The 14,443-nt window shown below is 36.6% G+C and overlaps 1 protein-coding gene across 2 annotated transcripts in view; it reads left to right on the top strand.

Annotated features, from left to right (window-relative positions):
* AFF4 (ALF transcription elongation factor 4) overlaps positions 1-14,135 on the top strand; it is a 74,668-nt gene extending 60,533 nt beyond the window's left edge. For both annotated transcript variants that reach the window (XM_052642981.1, XM_052642980.1), the window contains exons 14-21: positions 4,062-4,156; positions 4,731-4,794; positions 4,897-5,033; positions 5,281-5,352; positions 6,929-7,022; positions 7,800-7,843; positions 8,822-9,042; positions 13,694-14,135. In XM_052642981.1, coding sequence (XP_052498941.1) covers positions 4,062-4,156; positions 4,731-4,794; positions 4,897-5,033; positions 5,281-5,352; positions 6,929-7,022; positions 7,800-7,843; positions 8,822-9,042; positions 13,694-13,821 — 855 coding nt within the window. In that variant the 3' untranslated portion in view covers positions 13,822-14,135. The remainder of the gene's footprint in view (positions 1-4,061; positions 4,157-4,730; positions 4,795-4,896; positions 5,034-5,280; positions 5,353-6,928; positions 7,023-7,799; positions 7,844-8,821; positions 9,043-13,693) is intronic.
* Positions 14,136-14,443: the final 308 nt, after the last annotated feature.

Raw genomic sequence — 14,443 nt, 5'->3', positions numbered from 1 at the left:
GAGATATACCAAAGGCTTTTTCTCCAGCTGGACCGCTTCCATAGCAGTTTAGATAGTGTCCTTGAGGAACCTGTTCTGTGGGCCTCCTTCACTGACCTAGTTCTCTGTTTACCTGCTGGCTGGCTCTTTCTCTATTTCCCATCCTTGAACTGTAGGATTTGAGACCTGTATGCTTCTTTTAAATCTCTTCTCTCTTTCTTTCTTTCATTTTAAAATGTACTCATTAAGTGAGTTCTTCTGCTCATTTGGTTTCTGTTATCTCATAGGTAAAATTCAATGTCTATGTCTCTTCTCTTGTCAGCTTCTTGAAAGCAGGGATTTGTGTCTCACTTGTTTGCACTTTATCCAGTGTTTAACTTACTGGATAAAATTAGATAATATGAAAAACCAAAATTACATATAATTTTTATTTTCTGTTTCTCTAGATATTTGCTGATACCAAATTTTTGAAATATGTTGGCATAAATTTTGTTCAGTATAGTCTTTTATTTTTAATATCTTTAATATTGCTTCTTATATTGTCTTTTATTTTTAATTTTAGTTTTCTGTACCGTCTTTCTCTTCTTTCATCAGTTTCATCAGAGGCTTATCACTTTTACTTGTCTTTTTCAAAAAAACAGCCTTTCTTTGTCTTTATTCACTATAGTTTGTTTTTATTTGCTATATCATTAACTTATACTCTTTATAATTTCCTTATGTCTTTTTGTTTTGCTGTTCTGTTTATTAACTTTTAAAGATGGATACTAAGCTTGTTTTTCAAAATTAATTGTAAGCTCTTTTTCTCTAATATTCAAACATAAGCAGTTAGACTATATATTTTCCTCTAATTACTGCTTTAGCTGCATCTTTAAGACTTGGTATATACTATTTTTATAACTTAGTTCAAAATGTTTTTTAATTTCTTGTGTGATTCCATCTTTGATCCAAGAGTTACTTAAGTGTGTTACTCAACTTCCAAACATACAGAGATTTTCTGGTTGCCTTTTGATTAGTACTTCTACCTTGTAGAAGAGGCTAGAAAGTGATCTGCGTGCAGTAATCTTTTGAAATTTGTTGAGTTGCTTTGTAAAACAGCGTAGTATATGGTAGATTTTTGTAATGAAAAGACTGTGTCTTCCACATGAATTAGAGACAGCGACCTGTATAATTCAGTTAGATTAATGATATTTTCACACCTTCTGTATGCTGACTGATATTTTGTTAGTCCATTTCTACCAGTTTTTTTAATTAATTGAGATAAAGTTGATATATAACATTGTATTAGTTTCAGGTATACAACAGAATGATTTCCTATATATATATAATGCAAAAATTTACTTAACCACAGTAAGTATAGATAGTATTTCTTACCACACGTAGTAATTTTTCTTTATTTTCAGAAACTTCATTTTTCCTTCAATAAATTTAAACATAGGCACTTATATTTAAGTTGGTACATACATAATTGAGGTTTTTACATTGTTGAAATTTGCCACTTGATATTGGAATATATTTGTAAATAAATATGATTATGTTGTACATTATTTTAATGCACACTTCTTACTTTATGATTTTTGCTGGTGACTTTTATTACTTACTATTCATTTTAAACTTATTTTATGCTATGGAAATGATGTTAGACAAAAATCAAATTCGAGTGATTTTCTTATTTGAGTTCGAAATGGGTGGTAAAGCAGCAGAGACAACTTGCAACATCAGCAATGCATTTGACCCTGAAACTGCTAATGAACGTACAGTGCAATGGTGGTTCAAAAAGTTTTATGAAGGAGATGAGAACCTTGAAGATGAGCGAGTGGCCAGCTATCAAAGTTGACAACGACAGACTGAGAGCCATCATTGAAGCTGATCCTCTTACAACAACACAAAAGATTGCCGAAGAACTCAACGTCAACCGTTCCACAGTCATTTGGCATTTGAAGCAAATTATGGAGGAGAAAAAGCTTGAGCTGACTGAAAATCAAAAAAAAAATCATCGTTTTTAAGTGTCATCTCTTTTTCTGCGCAACAACAATGAACGATTTCTCAATCAGACGCAGTGAAAAGTGGATTTTATACAACAACCAGCAGCAGCAGTGACTGGACCAATAAGAAGCTCCAAAGCACTTCTCAAAGCCAAAGTTGCACCCAAAAAAAGTCATGGTCATTGTTTAGTGGTCTGCTGCCAGTCTGATCCACTATAGCTTCCTAAATCCTGGCAGCACTATTAACATCTGAGAAGTATGCTCAGCAAATTGATGAGATGCACCAAAAACTGCAATGCCTGCAGCTTCTGCTTAACAGAAAGGGCCCAATTCTTCTCCACGACAGTGCCCAACAGCACGTTGAACAACCAACGCTTCAAAAGTTCAACAAATTGGGCTATGAAGTGTTGCCCCATCTGCCATATTCACCTTACCTCTCACCAACCGACTACCACTTCTTCAAGCATTTCAACAGCTTTTTGCAGGGGAAATGCTTCCACAGCCAGTAGGACACAGAAAATGCTTTCCAAGAGTTCATGGAATCCCAAAGCATGGATTTTTTCACTACAGGAATAGACAAACTTATTCCTCATTGGCAAGAACATGTTGACCGTAATGGTTCCTATTTTGATTAATAAAGATATGTTTGAGCCTAGTTGTGATGATTTAAAATTCATGGTTGGAACCACAATTACTTTTGTGCCAACCTTAATAGATCTGTTATAAAACACAGGGGGAAAGCTGTCCAAGACTGCAATAGTATTCAGGAAGCCATTTGGTAAGTGTGCAGATTTTACCATAAAGAGTTTAGTATTTTTTCAAATCTCAGGGCTTTTATTTTCATTCTTGAAGAAAGCTGTAATAGGTTGAACTTGAAAGGACTCTTTTACAAGAAAAGAAAAAAATAATTGTTACATGGTTTCTTTTAAACAGAAGTAATAAAAAATATATATATTATTGGGCTTTCTAATGTTGAGACATTTATTAATTCATAGGATAAATTCTACTTATTTATGGCTTTTTAATGGGAAAAAGTGTGTATTCAATTTATTGAAGATAGGACCGGAGGGGAAGCTGTTGGGAGGACAGGGTCATAGCCCTTGCGTTAAAGGTCTCTGTTGATAGGAGACAGAATAGACATGTTGATAGGAGGCAGAATAAAATTTAAGAAAGTGTCTAGGCTTTTGAAATCTGATAGATCTGAACTTAAAACCCAAATTCCAGGAATACTATTTAAAAGCTGTTTGGACTTGGGCAAGTTGCTCAGCTTCCTTGAGACTACTTTTTATCTATCCTAATAGCAGTACATATTTCATAGGGTTGTTAAAGGATTAATGGTTATACTAAGTACTTGGTTAACTTAGTGCCTAGTAAATAGTAAGTACATAGTAAATGTTAGATATTGTAATTGTTTTCATTGACCAGTTATTACCAGTAAATTTTGTCTGAAGTAATGCTACTGTATTGATACTAGATTTGTCTATTCCTTAAGTTTTTACAAGTGTCAGTGTCATTGCCTCCCACATAGTAGACCCCTAATAGAAGGCTCTTGAGAGTCCCTTGGACTGCAAGGAGATCCAGCCAGTCCATCCTAAAGGAGATGGATTGTTCCTGGGTGTTCATTGGAAGGACTGATGTTGAAGCTGAAACTCCAATACTTCGGCCACCTGATGCAGAGAGCTGACTCGTTGGAAAAGACACTGATGCTGGGAAAGATTGAGGGCAGGAGGATAAAGGGACAATAGAGGATGAGATGGTTGGATGGCATCACCAACTCAATGGACGTGGGTTTGGGTAGACTCTGGGAGTTGGTGATGGACAGGAGGCCTGGCGTGCTGTGGTTCATGGGGTCACAAAGAGTCGGACATGACTGAGTGACTCAACTGAATATTATAAATAATATTCTTGGTTATTTAAAGTGGGCTCATTCCATAAAAAGGACATTTACATTATGAAATTTTAAATTTTTATAACAAGGGAGTTAACTACCACAGACAATGGAATTTTGTTTGCTTTTTAACCACGAGCTAAAAAATACTTTGAGTTTAATTTTAATTTCATAATATTCAATGTAGTTTTTGTTTTTATTTTTCTGGTCAGGAAAAGGCTCCAAATAGTTCTTCTAACTGTCCTCCATCTACACCAACTCCTGATGCTTCTAAGCCTCGGAGAACGAAGCTTGCCTTTGATGACAGGTAAGATAAATAAGATTTTTTATGCATTTAAGAAATCATTCCAGTCAGCATATAAGAAACTCATTTTAATGTCTGTCAGTGACCAGAAGAATTGGTTGTATTGTGATATTGTTGTACTGTGATATTGTGACAGAATATTCAGATTTTTAATTTTAAAGGCACCTTCAAGTCCAAGCATTGCTCCTTTTAACTTAATTTACCTTCATGATTCTCATGGAGAATGTGAATAATGTACCTTCCAGTAGTCCACCTTTGCTGACTTTACTGTTTAAAGGCTTTCTTAAGTAAAACAGTGTAGGTTTAAAATAAAGACTGTCTCATGTCTCAGATAAGTAACATAGGGTTTTTTCCCCTCCATTTTGATAAAGTATTTTTCCTACCTACATTCTGTTTACTCTCAATCTTTCAAATGATTTATGCTCTTAACCTAATATAAACATTTGTCAGGGAAAAACTAATCAAATGTTTAGTAATTTGTCTTTACTTGAGGACATGAAAACTGAGGGCTATAAAACTAATATTATCTTAGGAAAATATTTCCAATTTTACTTAAAATAAAAAATTTACATTGCAGAAATTATTCAGCAGACCATTATTTACAAGAAGCAAAAAAGCTAAAGCACAATGCAGATGCATTGGTATGTAAATATTTATATATTTAATCAAATTAACTTAAATCTTCATTTGTTCTCATAGCACATCAGTGTGGCTCTCATTTACCTTTATTCTTCTTTCTTCAGTCTGATAGGTTTGAGAAAGCTGTATACTATCTTGATGCTGTGGTATCTTTCATTGAATGTGGGAATGCATTAGAGAAAAATGCTCAGGAATCCAAATCCCCATTCCTTATGTATTCAGAAACGGTGGAGCTCATCAAGTAAGTGGGGAAACTTCCTGCATTGTTGGCAAGAATATTTCTCTGTTCTTTCTTGGAAAGGACTAATTTATAAAATAATAACCAAAGAGGATCCTTAATCCTTTATTGTCCTTGGATAAGGAGAAGTAGACACTTTAGTGGGTATTTTTGTCTTTAAGTTTGATTTTAATGTTTAGAGGACTGAGGAGGTCATAAAACAGATGAAGTATTATATTTTGTGTCCTTTGTTTCTTCTCTTATCTCACAGATACACTATGAAGCTAAAGAATTACTTGGCACCAGATGCTACAGCTGCAGATAAAAGACTTACAGTGCTTTGGTAAGTGTTGCATGTTAGCCTCTGCTAGACGACAAAGCAGTTTTGTAAGGAACTGTGCTGTCTGTGTTCTTCTGAAAGTTATCCTTGAATTGGCCTTCCATGACCCAGTCATAAATCTATTCTTGATGGGTCAAGAAGAAAACAACAGAATTCCTACTGAAAATTTTTAGTTGTTGTGAGCCTCTCCTCCGTTGCCCTCTTAACAAAATAAAAGCCTTGGTAGAGTGAGACTGATATTAGAACTTTCTATTAAGTGATCACTTTTTTAGGCTTTTTTTTTTTTGGATTTGACTATAGTTGACTTTTTTTTTTAACTCTGAGGCTTCTATTGTGTGTTTCAGTAAAGATGGACACTATAAAAAATCCAGGCTCTTCTTTTGGTATCCTCTCCCTCCATTTACATATACATATACCTTACCTTTGGGGCTTCCCTGGCAGCTCAGCAGTAGAGAATCTACCTGTAATGCAGGAGTTGCAGGAGATAGGGTTCAGTCCCCAGGTTGGGAAGATCCTCTAAAGGAGGGCATGGCAACCCATTCCAATATTTTTGCCTGCAGAATCTCATGAACAGAGGAATCTCACGGGCTATAGTCTATAGAGTTGCAAAGAGTTAGACACAACTGAAGCAACTTTGCGCGCCCGCATTCCTTACCTCAGGTAGCAAACATCTAGCTTGCTCAGAATAAAGAAATGACTTGTTTGCTTATCCCCAGAGAGAGAGTTTATCAATCATGGTTATTTACTTTACCAGGTACTGGGTTTAACAAGTGGGAGAGCAGCTGTAGAAAAAAACTGGCACAGTCCTATTTGTCATGGAGTCCAGGGTATAGTGTGAAGAGACAGAAATTAATCAAATAACCACACAAGTACATGAATTCAGTACTTTGAAGGAAAAGTTTATATAACTGTAAAGGTAAACTGTAGGGATACTTAGTCCTTAGGTAGAGGAAACATTTACAAGGGCTGGATAGTGAAAAGAAACTGGAAACCTTGTGTCAGGAAACTAAAAAACCCAGGAAAAGTAAGTGAAAGTGACTGGAGAGGTAGGCAGTGATGGCCATGCAGGGCCTTTGTAAGTTTTACATGTGTTACTTCAGAGTTGTAATATTACAGTTGAGTTCCTAGTTTTGTTGTTTTAAATTATTTTTAGTTTAATGTAGAGATTATGCTCTGAAGTTTTTTTGGGGGGGTGGTTGTTGAGGGAAGAGGTGGCTGTGCCATACGGCTTATATAGGATCTTAGTTTCCTGACCAGGGATTAAACCTGGACCACAACAGAGAAAGATGAAGCACTGAATCCTAACCACTGGACTGCCAGGAAATTCCCCCGCAGTGATTTTTAGTCCCTATGTTATAAATGACACATTGGTGTCCTGGGGGTGAGGTTTTGATTTTTGAATGTCAACAAATAGGAGGCTAGTCCTTTTGGTTTTGCCTAAGAGTTAGTGTCATTGACCTTATGCCATGGTCTGCTCACATGAATCACTTGTGTACTCTGGCGCAATGTGAAGCTTGTCTATGCGATGTGGCCAGAGTCTGTTGTCCTGGTAAATAAGCTGTCCTTTTCCATTGGCTAGCCTACGATGCCAGTCTTTGCTGTACCTGAGGCTCTTCAAACTGAAGAAGGAAACTGCTCTGAAGTATTCAAAGACGCTGACAGAGCATCTGAAGGTAAGTACACGGTAAGAGTATCTGTTTCCCAGGAGACAAAATTTGTAAAGTCTCCTATTGCCGCCTCAGAAGTGCCCTCATGTTTTTCCTGTCAAAGGAGAGGAAGTACTACTGTTTGGAAACTTTCAAATAGTTTGAGGTTTAAAATGCACACATATCTGATTGTGGAAACTATGTAGCCATATACAGTAGCCCTTAGTAATCTTTCAATGTATATAATCTATTTTTATCACAAAACCTAATGTTTTTTCATGATAGCCCTATGTAAGTCTTCCTAAAATTCAGCCCTGATAATGACTTGGAATGCTTTAATAGCTTAGCATTGCCTGTAGGGTCAAGTGAAAGATTCTTACTCTGACCTACAAGGCCTTCAAGATCAATCTCTCTCCCACTCTCCCTCTTTCTTTTCTGAAGTTTACTCCAGGTAAATTGTTTGGCTCATGTACACTCTCTTGTCTGCAGCCTTTGTACACAGGATGACTTGCCTTGCTCTACGCCTTCTCCCCTCTTCTTTATCCATCTGAATGTTACTCATTCTTTGTCTCTCCCTTTTCAGTCTTCCAGAACACCCCAGCTATTATCTAAATAACTTCCTTCTGTTGCACATACACACACACACACACACACACACACACACACACACATTTTGGTTTCTTAAGATCAGTACTGGCCCAATGCTTTTGAATATATTTATTATACTTAAATAAAGAGTACTTCATAAATTACTTTTTTGTTTTGTTTTTTTTAATTATTAAGTACATTTTCTTTTCTCCACAGAATTCTTACAATAACTCTCAAGCACCATCACCAGGCTTGGGAAGGTAGGTAAATTTTATTCTGTAAAATTTTATGTGACAAGTTTATTTTTATGTGAAAGTGGAATGGGTTTCGCCACTTTCCGAAAAAGGTATTTTTTGTGAAAGTGAAAGTCGCTCAGTCATGTCCAATTCTTTGTGACCCCATGGACTATAGCTTGCCAGGCTCCTCTGTCCATAGAATTCTCCAGGCCAGAATACTGAAGTGGGTCGCCATTCCCTTCTCCAAGGGATCTTCCCAACCCAGGGATCGAACCCAGGTCTCCCACATTACAGGCGGATTCTTTACCATTATCATTTGTTTTTAAGTTGAAAATATCTTAAACATGCTCTTAGAAAGATTAGAGAAGGAACATTTCACCTGTAGAAGTCTGAGTTGTTTTTTGTTTTACAACTCCTCAACCTTTCTTAGCTTGATTTCTGTGGCTAGTTGGAGTTTTATCACCTTGCACTTATCTTTGTTCATGTCTGGACACTGCCAAAATTTAATAACAGTGGCATGATTATGGTTTCTCCTCCATTCCCACATAACCTCCATCCCACTCATCCACAGAAAGGATAAAAACTACCATGAAATCTCAAATTGTTAATTCATTCAGCTTTCTATAAAACAATTGGGAAGTACCTAATTATATCCCCAGATAGGTGGAAAGTGTGTTGAGCTGAGAGTAAGATGATCTAGCTTCTAAGTCTTGGAACAGCTCTTACCAAAGTATATGACTTCCTCACTTCTTTCCCATCTTTTGTACTGTTGCCATTGGTTAAACCAAAGAGTCTTGATAAAATAATAACTCACAATAAACACTTTAGTGAGCTAAGTATTTATTTAAAAGAACCTGTACTTCTTTGGAAGTACAGTTCCCTTTTAGTTTAAAAGAACCTTCAAATTTTAAAAGCCTTCATGTGGGAAGAACCAGTCATACATTAATTTCCTCACATTCATCATTTTCTATATGAATAAACTTCCTCTTTCTCTGTGTGTAGCAAAGCTGTTGGGATGCCTTCCCCTGTTTCTCCAAAGCTGTCACCAGGCAATTCAGGAAATTATTCTTCTGGAGCCAGTAGTGCTTCAGCAAGTGGTTCTTCAGTGACCATTCCACAGAGGATCCACCACATGGCAGCCAGCTATGTTCAGGTTACATCCAACTTCCTCTATGCCACTGAAATTTGGGACCAAGCTGAACAGCTTTCCAAAGAGCAAAAAGGTAAGGAGGTCTCTGGAGAGACTCTGAAGGATGGAATTGTTAAAAAGAGATTTTATGGAATAGTTAAATTAAGTGTCTCTTGTACATTTAGTTTATTATCTAGTCTAGAGTTAATGACAGTCAGTTTGCTGATCTCCATTGCTTATCAGTCATGTAAATGTACTGAGTTTTGTCAAAAAAATACCTTGCACTATAGTGGTGACACAAACTAAACAAAAAATAGTTTTGGTTTAAGACAAATATACCTTTGTTCAGCCACATTTAATTGCAGCTTATACTGTAAAAGTAATAAAATGTATAATCTGTCCTGGGACAGTTAAGGTAAATTTGGCTATGGGCAAAGGAGTATATCCAGACATCTTATACATATGAAGTATTTAATATATAAGAAAACATGTTCATACTGGATTTTTGAAGATATATTGGAAGAAACTTACATGATAAAAGAGACCATAAAATGAATAGCCTTCTGTCTAGCATTCTTTAATATTAGATCATTGCACCTTGTTATCTCCCAAACTAAGAACACCAAGAATTAGGAAGTATTAAAGATCTTTGAAAAAGTACAGAATAAACACTTCAGTAGATGTTTTTTTAGCAAATATGTGTATGTAGCATCTATTCAGGCAGCTCCTTTGTAGAAAACTTTAAGTAGCCAATCAAGCAAGTATACTTTTGTCACAGAGTATATTTAAATATAATGCTTATAGCATCAGATGAAAATGAAAAATTCTGATCCATAAAGAGGGGTAATGGTGGGAGGAAGTTTGTATTTCTAAAAACCTGATTTGTTTCTAAACTTTTAAATATTGTCACTACAACTCAGGAAAGGTTACAAGATGAAATTCTTAAGTTATCCCTACATTACATTCTTCTCCCTGATGCCAGTTTTCTGGCATCATTTTTCCTTTCATCTCTCCATTCCTCCCTCCCTTTCCTTCTTCCTTCCCCCAACTATTGTTTACATTATTACTTGCCTGCCTGTCTACCGACATATTTTATGCTAATTTTTAAACACTGACTAAACAAGGAAGAGAATGGTATAATGATCCCATGTACCTTTTACTCAACTTCATTTTCAGCAATATAACATTTTGCTAATCTTGTTTTCTTTTCCCCCCACCATCCCTCCTCATCACCCCCCATCATGTTTTTCTTTACCCTGGTATATTTTAAAGCTAACTCCTTTATGTCTTCTAAGACATAACCTCCCCTTAGATTTCCTATTGTTTGAAGTATGCCTTTTTTCTTTAAACAGTTGGGTTTGTTTCAAACAGGATCCAAACATTCATTGATCAATTTTTTAAGTATCTTCCGTTCTTCTGTTTCTTTGGTGGGGAGGGGCATGCCATTGATATCAAGGAGAAACTGTACCATAGAATGCATCAGATTCTGGATTTTGCTGATTACTTCCTCATGGTATTGTTTAGCTTGCTCTTCTGTCCCCCTCATTCATACTGATAGTTAATATCTTGAGACTTGATTAGAGTCAAGTTCATTATTTTAGGTAAGAACTTTTCATAGGTGGAATTGAAGAAAGTAGGAAAAACCACTAGACCATTCAGCTATGACCTAAATCAAATTCCTTATGATTATACAGTGGAAGTGAGAAATAGATTTAAAGGACTAGATCTGATTGATAGAGTGCCTGATGAACTGTGGACAGTGGTTCGTGACTTTGTACAGGAGACAGGGATCAAGACCATCCCCATGGAAAAGAAATGCAAATAAAGCAAAATGGCTGTCTGGGGAAGCCTTACAAATAGCTGTGAAAAGAAGAGAAGCGAAAAGCAAAGGAGAAAAGGAAAGATATAAGCATCTGAATGCAGAGTTCCAAAGAAAAGCAAGGAGAGATAAGAAAGCCTTCCTCAGCGATCAATGCAAAGAAATAGAGGAAAACAACAGAATGGGAAAGACTAGAGATCTCTTCAAGAAAATTAGAGATACCAAGGGAACATTTCATGCAAAGATGGGCTCGATAAAGGACAGAAATGGAATGGACCTAACAGAAGCAGAAGATAATAAGAAGAGGTAGCAAGAATACACAGAAGAACTATACAAAAAAGATCTTCACGACCCAGATAATCATGATGGTATGATCACTCACCTAGAGCCAGACATCCTGGAATGTGAAGTCAAGTGGGCCTTAGAAAGCATCACTACGAACAAAGCTAGTGGAGGTGATGGAATTCCAGTTGAGCTATTTCAAATCCTGAAAGATAATGCTGTGAAAGTGCTGCACTCAATATGCCAGCAAATTTGGAAAACTCAGCAGTGGCCACAGGACTGGAAAAGGTCAGTTTTCATTCCAATCCCAAAGAACGGTAATGCCAAAGAATGCTCAAACTACCGCACAATTGCACTCATCTCACACGCTAGTAATGTAGTGCTCAAAATTCTCCAAGCCAGGCTTCAGCAATATGTGAATTGTGAACTCCCAGATGTTCAAGCTGGTTTTAGAAAAGGCAGAGGAACCAGAGATCAAATTGCCAATATCCGCTGGATCATCAAAAAAGCAAGAGAGTTCCAGAAAAACATCTATTTCTGCTTTATTGACTATGCCAAAGCCTTTGACTATGTGGATCACAAGAAACTGTGGAAAATTCTTCAAGAGATGGGAATACCAGACCACCTGACCTGCCTCTTGAGAAATCTGTATGCAGGTCAGGAAGCAACAGTTAGAACTGGACATGGAACAACAGACTGGTTCCAAGTAGGAAAAGGAGTACGTCAAGGCTGTATATTGTCACCCTGCTTATTTAACTTATATGCAGAGTACATCATGAGAAACGCTGGGCTGGAAGAAGCACAAGCTGGAATCAAGCTTGCTGGGAGAAATATCAGTAACCTCAGATATGCAGATGACACCACTCTTATGGCAGAAAGTGAAGAGGAACTAAAAAGCCTCTTGATGAAAGTGAAAGAGGAGAGTGAAAAAGTTGGCTTAAAGCTCAACATTCAGAAAACGAAGATCATGGCATCTGGTCCCATCACTACATGGGAAATAGATGGATAAACAGTGGAAACAGTGTCAGACTTTATATTTTGGGCTCCAAAATCACTGCGGATGGTGATTGCAGCCATGAAATTAAAAGACGTTTACTCCTTGGAAGGAAAATTATTACCAACCTAGATAGCATATTGAAAAGCAGAGACATTACTTTGCCAACAAAGGTCCGTCTAGTCAAGGCTATCGTTTTTCCTGTGGTCATGTATGGATATGAGAGTTGGAGCGTGAAGAAACCTGAGTGCCAAAGAATTGATGCTTTTGAACTGTGGTGTTGGAGAAGACTCTTGAGAGTCCCTTGGGCTGCAAGGAGATCCAACCAGTCCATCCTAAAGGAGATCAGTCCTGGGTGTTCTTTGGAAGGACTGATGCTGAGGCTGAAACTCCAATACTTTGGCCACCACATGCAAAGACTTGACTCATTGGAAAAGACTCTGATGCTGGGAGGGATTGGGGGCAGGAGGAGAAGGGGACGACAGAGGATGAGATGGCTGGATGGCATCACCGACTCAATGGACATGAGTTAGGGTGAACTCCGGGAGTCGGTGATGGACAGGAAGGCCTGGCATGCTTCAATTCATGGGGTCACAAAGAGTCGGACACGACTGAGCGACTGAACTGAACTGAACTGAACTCTATATTTCCTATTAAATCATACTATGAGTTATATAATGGTTATTCCTTTTTTAGTCTTAGCAGTATTTGACCATTCAGCTGGTGTTGGCCTGATTCAGTTTGATGTAAACTTTAAAATGTTAAACTACTTAACTTAGGCTTTTAGCATCCATTGATGATTATCACCTACATGTGTTATTCCATTAGGAAATAGAAAATTCATCACCAGTTTATTAGCTGAAGTTCTATAAAGGAAATCCTTTTCTCCTCAACTGTTTGATTACTTCTTATATATAGTATACTAAGGTCTTTATTATCATTGTGCATATAAAAACTGTCCTCACTGAGTCCTACATCCCTGTTTTCTCCCAGAATGGTGTTGGGATCAAAGGTTAGGATACTGTCATTCTTTCCTCCTCTCTACCCCCTGCCTTACATATACATCAGTCTGATTTTGTTCACATAGAAAGAATCATGTCATTTCTATCTCTTACATTTTTAAACTACTGTTTAAAACATGAGATTCAGTTCATTAAAGTTGTATGACATGATTACATCAGAAAGATTGGACACAGGCTATTGTAAGTATCTAACTTCACAGGGGCTCTTATGGGGGAAACTTGTAGATAACAACATCCTGCTTTTTCATACCACTTGCTTCTTATACAAAAATTGTTCACAGAGAATGTTTTGAGTAATAGTATAGTGTGAATACCTTGTATAATTAGGTCTCCATTTTAATCATGTTTGCTTTGTAGTAGCAATTTCCATCGGTGACATTTTGTTTATATGTGTAACTCTTAATTCCTGACCATTTAGTCTTTTTAAAATGTTTTGTGACTTAGGGAAAAGATATAACTTGATTGACTATGGGATGATTTGTTCTAAAGCATGAACAGTTAATCATTTTAGTGTAGGAGGAAATGTTTTTTACTTTATATGAATAGTTTTTTACAGTCTAGACTAAAAACTTTAAAGCACTGATTGAAAAGAGTGTGCATCATTTAATGAGTGTTTTTGGTTTTCTAGAATTCTTTGCTGAACTGGATAAAGTAATGGGCCCTCTCATCTTTAATGCAAGCATCATGACAGACCTAGTTCGTTACACCCGGCAGGGACTGCACTGGCTTCGCCAAGATGCCAAGTTGATATCCTGAACTGAACACAATCTCGTTGCCTCTGATTTTCTCCACAACACTGTGTCATGTCACGAAGGAAAACTGCCATAACACACCACCTAGTTGACACTAAGAATGAGGAATGGTTTTCTCTTCCCTGGTTCCTGCAATTTTTTTTTAATAACCCAAAGTCATGTCATTTGACCCTTTAATATTCCCAATATGAAAAATTATTTAAATGCTTTTAAATCTGCAGCATGTTGATAGTTGGTTTCAATGATCTATAATAAGATTGAAATTTCAGTTGCAGTTCATTACTAATTTGTTGCAATTCTATTTATTAATTTTTTTTAAGTTCCCAGATTGGGGGTAGTTTAAAACTTAGGTATTTCTGCCTATAAATTTACTCTGTTGAATATTTTATGTACATTTAATGTAGACTTTATTTATATACTTTGGGAGCTTTGTTACCTAAAAGTAATGTCTTTTTGTGGTAGCTCTTCTAAGAGTAAGAGTTGGTTTATCTAGAATATGGACATGTTCTTTCTACACCTACTACCTGATATTACTTCAGATCTTAAGTACAATTTTATTATTGCAGAATTTATACTTAGTACGATATTAAGGATATTCTTCTACACATGGAAAATCACTTAAATAT

This window comes from Budorcas taxicolor, chromosome 7, assembly GCF_023091745.1.
Source record: "Budorcas taxicolor isolate Tak-1 chromosome 7, Takin1.1, whole genome shotgun sequence".
Classification (NCBI taxonomy): Eukaryota; Metazoa; Chordata; class Mammalia; order Artiodactyla; family Bovidae; genus Budorcas; species Budorcas taxicolor.
Note: the sequence above shows the minus strand (reverse complement) of the source record. Positions and strands in the feature narration are given on the sequence as shown.